Genomic DNA, 9,823 nt, shown 5'->3' with positions numbered 1-9,823 from the left:
TTGTTTGTTACTTTTATATCTTTTTCGTGGTATCCAATTGGTAGTTACAGTCTTGTCTCATCACTGCAACTCCCGTATGGACTCGGGAGAGGCGAAGGTCGAGAGCTGTGCGTCCTCCAAAACACAACCCAGCCAAGCTACACTGCTTCTTGACACAATGCCTGCTTAACCCGGAAGCCAGCCGCACCAATGTGTCGGAGGAAACACCATACACCTGGCAACCCTGTCAGCGTGCATTGCGCCCGGCTCGCCACAGGAGTCGCTAGAGCGCGATGGGACAAGAACATCCCTGCCGGCCAAACCCTCCCCTGACCCGGACGACGCTGGGCCAATGTGTGCCGCCCCATGAGTCTCCCGGTCGCGGCCGGCTGCGACAGAGCCTGGACTCTAACCAGGATCTCTAACTGCACAGCTTGCCATAGACCACTGTGGCACTCAGGAGAATTCATTTGTTTTTCAACAGGACAATGACCCAACACACCTCCAGGCTCTGTAAGTGCTATTTTACCAAGAAAGAGAGTGACGGAGTGCTGCATCAGATGACCTGGCATAAAGAAAGGTGTGGAACTCAGAGCACTTGGTCCATCTCTACACACAGCCGTGACAGTCCTGCTAGCCAGTCAACATGTAACGATTACTTTTAGGTGTCAGGGAAAATGTATGGAGTAAAAAGTACATTATTTTTCTTAGAAATGTAGTGAAGTAAAAGTTGTCAAAACTATAAATAGTAAAGTACAGATACCCCCCAAAATGACTTAAGTAAAAATACTTTAAAGTACTACTTAAGTACTTTACACCATTGTAGGTGCTTCAATAGAGTCTGACGTTCGGGGGTGGTTGGACATATAAGATGGGGTGCTGGTGAGCTTCTGCCCCCATTTTAGGTCGTCACACAAATATTCCCCCACCCATGTCCAGGGGTCTCAGTGTTATGTTCCTTGACGCCATTATACCAGTCGCAGTGTTCAAGTCGTGTATCTGTGAATCACAACTTGAAAGACAATGAGTGACAACATTTCCACATGTTAAGCCATACAACATATAACTGAAGCATACAGTAGTGCAAGAGTTTGCAGCTCACATCTCTGTTGACGAGTCTACGATATGTAAAACACTAAACAACAATGGTGTTCATGGTAGGACACCACGGAAGAAGCCACTGCTGTCCAAAAAAAAACGTTGGCAAAATATTCTGTAGACAGATGAACTACAGTTGAGTTGTTTGGAAGGAACACACAACACCATGTGTTGAGAAAAAAAGGCACAGCACAGCAACATCAAAACCTCATCCCAACTGTAAAGTATGGTGGAGGGAGCAGCGTTGTTTGGGTCTGTTTTGCTGCTTCAGGGCCTGGACAGTTTGCTATCATCGAGGGGAAAAATAAATTCCCAAGTTTATCAAGACATTTTGCAGGAGAATGTTAGGCTATCTGTCCGCCAATTGAAACTCAACAGAAGTTGGGTGATGCAACAGGACAACGACCCAAAACACAATAGTAAATCAACAACAGAATGGCTTCAACAGAAGAAAAAACACCTTCTGGAGTGGCCCAGTCAGAGTCCTGACCTCAACCCGATTGAGATGCTGTGGCATTACCTCAAGAGAGCAGTTCACAGCAGACATCCCAAGAATATTGCTGAACTGAAACAGTTTTGTAAAGAGGAACGATCCAAAATACTACAGAAAATGTTTGGTTGAGGTTATTGCTGCCAAAGGAGGGTCAACCAGTTATTAAATCCAAGGGTTCACATACTTTTTCCACCCTGCACTGTGAATGTTTACATGGTGTTTTCAATAAAGATATGAAAATGTATATTTGTGTGTTATTAGTTTAAGCAGACTTTGTTTGTCTATTGTTGTGACCTAGATGAAGGTTAGATCACATTTTATGACCAATTTATGCAGAAATCCAGGTATTTCCAAAGGGTTCACATACTTTTTCTTGCCACTGTATACTGCATCTTACACCAGCTGTAGGTCCATTGTGTGTGTGATCGTTTTAAGCCTCAACATCAACCAGCTCTGGTGGCATTGGGGACTTGGGATGCTTGCTCTCAAAGTGCTGCTTGAATGTCTTCAGGTCAGGCATCTGCGTCTGTAAGGGTCAGGTAAGGAATGGAGGATATTAACAATCATTGGCTGAGACTACATTTTCGGGTGACAAACAAAGTAATAAGATGCATCAAACTACTACACATCACACAGGCCAGTACAATGGACTGCACTGAGAGAAACCTAAAGGTAGGCACGTGAAACGTTCAGGTTGCTACACAGACTATGGAGGCTCAAGTCTAGAGTGCCAGGCATTTGTTCAACTCTCTAAATGCTTAAATGACTCTGACGTTCAGGGGTGGTTGGAGAGACTGCTGGTGCTGGTGAGCTTCTGCCCCTATTTTAGGTCGTCACACAAATATTCCACCCATGTCCAGGGGTCTCAGTGTTATGTCCCTTGAAATATATGTTCTTTTGGTAATACTTTGTGAGTAGGCAACAAATACAATCATCTTAAATTGACTTGTTGAATTTGTTTGCAATTGTAAATTGTATATTGCGCACGTTTCCCTAATGCGAACAGTTTGTGTTACTAGCTTACACAAGCTTGCATTTTCACCCTATAAAACTTAGTGGAATTACACAAAATGTTAACCTCAGATTGGTGATGTTAGTCTAAAAGTTTATAGACATCACGATGACAAGATTGATTGTTTTAAACAGATCTGTCACGACTTCCGCCGAAGTCGGTTCCTCTCCTTGTTCGGGCTGCCTTCGGCGGTCGACGTCACCGGTCTTCTAGCCATCGGCGATCCACCTTTCATTTTCCATTTGTTTTGTCTTGTTTTCCCACACACCTGGTTTACATGCCCTCATTACTTGACAAGTATATAACCCTTTGTTTCCCCCATGTCTGTGTGTGGAATTGTTTGTTGCAAAGCGTATGTGCACTATTTTGTTGTTCTGGGTGCCATTAGTTTTTTCCTCATTAAGCTGCTCCGGTTATTACCCAGTTCTGCTCTCCTGCGCCTGACTTTCCTGCAGCCTGTTACGCACCGCTTACAAGATCAATATCTTAGGTTTTGTTTCATTGATTTTTCCAAGCGCTGGGATGCGCAGAACTTAGAACGCAGAGTTAATGAAATGCCCAGGAAATGGCACAGAAAATTTGGGCCTGTCTCTCCATAAAAGTCAATGGCCACACACCAAATACCTGGATTTGACAGTCAAACTATTACTTAAATACCAGTTAACTGTTGTCACTGTTGTTATTCCATAGAGGGTCGTGATTCGTTTAGGTTAACTAACAAAAAAAGTGGTCTGGTCTCTTTTCCATGATGGAATCCTCCCGAAATCAACATCCAACATTTCAAAATATAGATATAAGCCTTCAAGTACTCATCTAACCAACTTCTTCAGGGTCAGCCAGGCCCCCTGTCGCCCCCCAGGTGCCCTGATACCAAACCCCCATAAGAAAAAGCCCAAATACGACCTGCCCTTGCCCAGTATACATACAAGGTCAGGGGACAACACTGGTTTGTCGTCTTGTAGTTAAACTTGTTTTATACACAGTTTAAAGGGATAGTTCATCCCAATTACAAAATTACTTAAGTTGCGTTTACATTTCATTTGAAATCCAATGCATCCAAAGTGTACATTAGTCTTTCCTGGTTCATAACATATTTTTTGGTCTCTTTCAGATCACAGCCATGTTAACAGTGGGCGGTGTCAGGCTTGTAAGAGACATGAATTATATGTGAGTTTCAGTGAACAAGGCTGGAAGGTGAGATCCTATCTCTCTTAACTACTCATTGTACTGAATAGATAATCATGAGCTAACATTGTACCACCTTATTTGCTGTAACACAGTTAGTATTTTTAGGGAAGCATTTGTGTAGGATGTGCATTGTAGAGTATGTTCTTTGCATTCTTTATCATGTATTTCTCATTTAAAGAGTCTATTCTAGTCATTCATCTAATCTTGTCATTCGATTTCTATGGTGTTTCTCTCCATTAGGACTGGGTATTGGCTCCTACGGGTTACTCTGCCTTCTACTGTGATGGAGAATGCCTCTACCCTCTGTGTTCCTGCATGAACTCCACCACCCACACTATGATCCAACTAGTGGTCAGTATGCACTACTACACCCTCTCTCACATGAACGCTAACATTACTGGTTTCAGTGGGAAAGATGGTAAATGGTTCAGACATTAATGGAAAATATAAAAAACTAAGATACCCAAGTTACCGGAGTCTACAATGGTAGACTGTTAATGTAGAGTAGAGATAGTGAGAAGTAACATTCAAGACTGAAGCAATTATCCCCTCTAGTGGTATACTTTATACTGTACCAGGTTACTACACACACTGATAATACAAAACATCGAGTACACCTGCTCTTTCCATGACATAGACTGACCAAGTGAAAGCTATGACCCCTTATTGATGTCACTTGTTGATTCCACTTCAATCAGTGTAGATGAAGGGGAGTTAAAGAAAGATTTGAAAACCTTGAGAGAATTGAGACATGGATTGTGTGTGTCATTCAGAGGGTGATTCGGCAAGACAAAAGATTTAACTGCCTTTGAACGGGGTATGGTAGTAGGTGCCAGGCGCACCGGGTTAAGTGTGTCAAGAACTGCAACACTGCTGGTTTTTTCATGCTCAACAGTTTCCCATGTGTATCAAGAATGGTCCACCACCCAAAGGACGTCCAGCCAACTTGACACAACATGGGCCAGCATCCTTGTGGAACGCTTAGGGCAGCTTGTAGAGTCCATGCTCCGACGAATTGGGGCTGTTCTGAGGGAAAAGGGTGTGCAACTCAATATTAGGAAGATGTTCCTAATGTTTTGTGCACTCAGTGTATGTAGTCCTACATGTTTTTAAATAGTACAGTATCACAAACCACAGTACAAAACCATATAAAGTGTGGGCCTGTAGTATCTGTAAATCAACTAAACGTTGTTTTTTATTTCCATATGCAGATAATAAAGCATCATTGTTCATGTAATAATATAATATTAGCATTATACCTCTAGGAAGAGGAAATGGTCATAAAATCAAATAGATGAAAAGACGGAAACAAAAATGTTTTTGAACGGCAACTTATTTTATTTAAAAATGTCAAATTCAGTGCAAAGTAATGTAGTGCATTGGTGTCTAGATCCCTGTTGGGTGGCAAAGTGTCACAAGAATCCTGTGGGGAGAGAAAACAAGCGAATACATTAAATTAATGGGTGTTAACTAATCAGGGTTCAACAAAGCACTTCAAGTCCTCAATTCCTTCAAAAGAGAGAAGGAGAAAGGAGTATGGTCCCTGCAGTAGGACTACATGCTGGCCATGAGGTTCTCCAAGTGGTACTCCAGGAGGCTGGAGAGCTCAGTGACCAGAGACTCTGGGTTAAAGTACCAGGCCAGCTGCTGGCCAAACATGTCATCTAGCAGAGCCATCAGCCCGCCCTGAAGAGAACACCACACAACACATAGAAAATGGCTCGGAGTTACTAGCTTATCAAGAGGAGAGAGACAATTAGAAATACTCCCCCTAAAATGGCATTGGAACCAGGTTAACCATGAATAAGGAAGTAAAAAGGAAGTACACTAAGAATATGGAAGTAAACAGGAAGTAACCTCTTGACTCTTACATTGAGCAGCAGCAGGTATCTGTCTGCCTCTGGCTCCATGTTGGCAGCAGTGGGCAGGAAGGAGTACAGGAGAGCGTACAGACGCTCCACGAACCCACCAGGGTGCTAAAGGAAACATAGGAGGAAAAAAGAGGAGAGAATAGAAGAGAAGAGGAATTTAAGTGAAACTGCTAATAGAGATATCAAAACATGTACCAGTGAGATGCTACTTACCACCATCAGGGACTTCTGAGCTGTCATTAACCCAAACAGCACCAGCTCAAAGAGGACATCTATCATGTTCACATGATGGATCTAGGACAAGAAAACACATTTGGAGAAAATAGGAATGATTTCATATAGATCAGCTACTGTGATGTATAAAAGACATGCATGTGGAAGAACTCAGTGAGACTTGAAAGAGTTAATGAACTCACCTTTGCCTCAGCCAGCTCCCTCTCAATGTCATTCCGCTTGGAGGGGTCACTCAGGTAGTCCACAAAGTCGTTATAGGTACGGATGAACTTGGACTTGTCCTATGACAAAGAAAAGAGCATCTTAGTGAGCAGAACACATTTCCCCTCAGGGATGCTCTCAGTCCCTTGAAAGAGAATGAGTTAGTGAGTTACCATGTGGTTGGCCTGAACCAGTGCACCCAGGAGGACCTTTCCCGCCACAAACAGATGGTTCCTGCTCAGGGTGGAACCAAGCAGGGTCTAGGGAAGAGGGACGAGTTAGGGTGAGACATCTTCCTCTAGGAGACAGAACAAGAAGTCACAGAGAGAAAAAGAAAAGTGGGTCCACTCACAGTGAAGGCCTGGCGCAGGGAGACGAGCCTCAGGGCGATGTCCTCCACTCTCTTGGTGGTAAGGTAGAGGCTGTGAAAGGGAGGGAATGGAGCATGTCAACCATTAGAGTCAATGGAGATAACAGCATTATGACCACTATCCTTCAGCATCTGACAAGCCCAGACTACACAGACATTTAGAGGAACTCACTTTAGCAGAGGAACCTCCCTCTCCTCAGGCAGCAGGTCCTCCTCCCAGCCCTATGACAACAAAACAAGCATTCAAAATCAGTGACCAATGCAATGACATAACAAACAATCGGTCAATGGAAGGATCTTAATGCTCCTAGTCAATAGTATGTGTGTGTAACGTCTGACCTCATAGCAGTTGTGGCCCTCAGGCTCTGGGTCAGTGCTGAACTGCTGAGTGGTGGGCGTAGAGAAGGAGGCAGCCTCCGACGACGCTGAAGAGGAGAGAAGCCCGTCCAGCCCCATGTGGAGAGTGGCGTACACCACTGAGACATCAGTCTGCTGCTCAAAACACACACAACACACCTGTTTACCACACACACGTTATTAGAATACACACCAAATCTAATGCAAAAATGCCCACTAATGTTTAGTCTATATACATAGGAAATCGTTTATTTACCTGGTAGCAGCCAAGCGTCATGTCCACAGAAGTCTCGTGGCGGAGGTGAGACGCATAGTGGGTCACCCTGCCAGCCACACGCTGACAGAGAGAGAATACATGTTAAGGCCAAATGGAATAAGTGAAGAAAAGCCTAATCTAATACTATTTCAGTAGTATTTACGTCTTACCTGGATCCAAGTGATGGACTGCACTTTGGTGGCACAGTAGGGGATGCCCTCTGGATTAAGCCTGGCTGTCTCCTTGGAGATGGCCCACACCAGTTGAGTCTCCAGGCCTCTCACCCTACTCACGTGGTGCATCCTCACCACCACCTGCTGTTGAGATAAACAACAAGACAACATCAACAAAACCACTTCAGCAATTGCTGTGACACATTTCCATCAAGATCAAATGACTGACAATGTAGATTAGGATTAGGTAGTTACAAAGACACATACCTGGGATCCCCCACGCATGTAGGTGATGATGGGGCTGATGAACTGGAAAGTTCTCCAAGCTTTAACCACCGGACCGGCATTGTTCTGCACATTACAATACATTCATGTTGGAAACAGTAAACATTGTAACCGTGATGTGACTGTGTGTGGGGGGGGGGTCTCTTACCCTGATCACAACAGGCCCACAGTACAGGGGGCTGAACCTAATCGGAGTCAACTGCCAATTGCCAGTGGCCTCCTAAAGCAGAAAGCAGACAAGAGATTTGTTTCATGTCAAAGAGACACAACTTGAATATCTGGGATATTTTTCAAACATAAAACCCCAAACTTTCAGAAAATTGTACCTCAAGGATAATCTGCACATCTGGCACATCCTCAAGGATGATAGCAGCATTCTGGACATCAAGGAGGACTGGCAGCTGTGGAACATCTGGCACATCATCCAATATCACATCGAACTGGACCTCATCCAGGACAGTTGTTTCTAAAATGAGGAACATTGGAATATAAAATAAACAATTGTTAGGACATAAAACGTAGCAAGATTGCTAATACTAGCTAGCTAGGTAGCAAAAGTCGATCGCTTAGCAACAGTTACTAAAGTTAATATTAGCTAGCAAGCTAGCTAGCTACAACATCTCTAGCGCAAGCATTTTTGCCAAGCTGAATTATAGAAATACACAACATTTCGCAAATTATAACGACATTGTTAAATGTAGTAAAATGAGAGTTTTAAACTCCACATACCCTCTTCGAAGTCGCTGTCGCTGTCCACCTGTCGACGATCACTAACCCTGCAAAACAGAAAAAGACAAGAAAAACAAGCCACAAATGAATTTGAACAACCTGTCGACGCAGTAGGCCGCCGACGTCCACGCACTCTCTCCGCCAGTCTTGAAAAGCACCCAGGCATTTTCCAGTCGATTGTTCTTTCTCAGGTCTCAGAAATCAATCAAGTTTGTTGTCAGCAGCAAACTGAAGTTGTTTTCGCACAGAAAACGTTCCATAGAACGTCGGTTAGATGTCTCTTGGCAACACACGTTCGAAAATGATTGTTTACAAAATTGACAACTCTGTTGCCATGGAAATGAGTTTGGAATTCTGTTTCCCTTTAAAATCCGTTAAAATTGCTTGTCATCATTCTAGTGACGTCGACTTGCTCCTTCGTAGCTCAGTTGATATTTTTTTTATTTTTTATTTCACCTTCATATTAACCAGGTAGGCAAGTTGAGAACAAGTTCTCGTTTACAACTGCGACCTGGCCAAGATAAAGCAAAGCAGTTCGACACATACAACAACACAGAGTTACACATGGAGTAAACAAACATACAGTCAATAATACTGTAGAAAAACAAGTCTATATACAATGTGAGCAAATTAGGTGAGATAAGGGAGGTAGGGCAATAAATAGGCCATGGTGGCAAAGTAAATACAATATAGCAATTAAAAACAGTAGATGCATGTGCAGTATATGAATGTGCAAAGTAGAAATACTGGGGTGCAAAGGAGCAAGATACATAAAATAAATACAGTAAGGGATGAGGTAGTTGTTTGGGCTATTTATAGATGGGCTATGTACAGGTGCAGTGATCTGTGAGCTGCTCTGGCAGCTGGTGCTTAAAGCTAGTGAGGGAGATAAGTGTCTCCAGTTTCAGCGATTTTTGTAGTTCGTTCCAGTCATTGGCAACAGAGAACTGGAAGGAGAGGCGTCCAAAGGAGGAATTGGCTTTAGGGGTGACCAGTGAGATATACCTGCTGGAGCGCATGCTACGGGTGAGTGCTGCTATGGTGACCAGCGAGCTGAGATAAGGCGGGACTTTACCTAGCAGGGTCTTGTAGATGACCTGGAGCCAGTGGGTTTGGCGACGAGTATGAAGCGAGGGCCAGCCAACGAGAGCGTACAGGTTGCAGTGGTGGGTAGTATATGGGGCTTTGGTGACAAAACGGATGGCACTGTGATAGACTGTTTCCAATTTGTTGAGTAGGGTGTTGGAGGCTATTTTGTAAATGACATCGCCGAAGTCGAGGATCGGTAGGATGGTCAGTTTTACGAGGGTATGTTTGGCAGCATGAGTGAAGGATGCTTTGTTGCAAAATAGGAAGCCAATTCTAGATTTAACTTTGGATTGGAGATGCTTGATGTGAGTCTGGAAAGAGAGTTTACAGTCTAACCAGACACACTTCAAATATGACAGACAAAATGAGGGGAAAAAATCCAGAAAATCACATTGTAGGATTTTTAATGAATTTATTTGCAAATTATGGTGGAAAATAAGTATTTGGTCACCTACAAACAAGCAAGATTTCTGGCGCTCACAGACCTG

The 9,823-nt window shown here is 43.5% G+C and overlaps 1 protein-coding gene across 1 annotated transcript; it reads right to left on the bottom strand.

Moving 5' to 3' along the window:
* Positions 1 to 5,031: 5,031 nt before the first annotated feature.
* LOC129819454 (uncharacterized) lies at positions 5,032 to 8,755 on the bottom strand. The gene is made up of 14 exons (XM_055875770.1): positions 8,247 to 8,755; positions 7,844 to 7,983; positions 7,666 to 7,737; positions 7,500 to 7,583; positions 7,230 to 7,376; positions 7,060 to 7,140; positions 6,786 to 6,938; positions 6,619 to 6,668; positions 6,429 to 6,498; positions 6,250 to 6,336; positions 6,058 to 6,156; positions 5,855 to 5,935; positions 5,642 to 5,746; positions 5,032 to 5,193 (listed from the first exon to the last, which is right to left on the bottom strand). The coding sequence occupies exons 1-14, from the start codon at positions 8,410 to 8,412 to the stop codon at positions 5,032 to 5,034; spliced, it is 1,497 nt and encodes a 498-aa protein (XP_055731745.1). The 5' UTR covers positions 8,413 to 8,755.
* Positions 8,756 to 9,823: the final 1,068 nt, after the last annotated feature.

The sequence above is a fragment of the Salvelinus fontinalis genome, chromosome 22 (assembly GCF_029448725.1).
Source record: "Salvelinus fontinalis isolate EN_2023a chromosome 22, ASM2944872v1, whole genome shotgun sequence".
NCBI classification, from domain to species: Eukaryota; Metazoa; Chordata; class Actinopteri; order Salmoniformes; family Salmonidae; genus Salvelinus; species Salvelinus fontinalis.
Note: the sequence above shows the minus strand (reverse complement) of the source record. Positions and strands in the feature narration are given on the sequence as shown.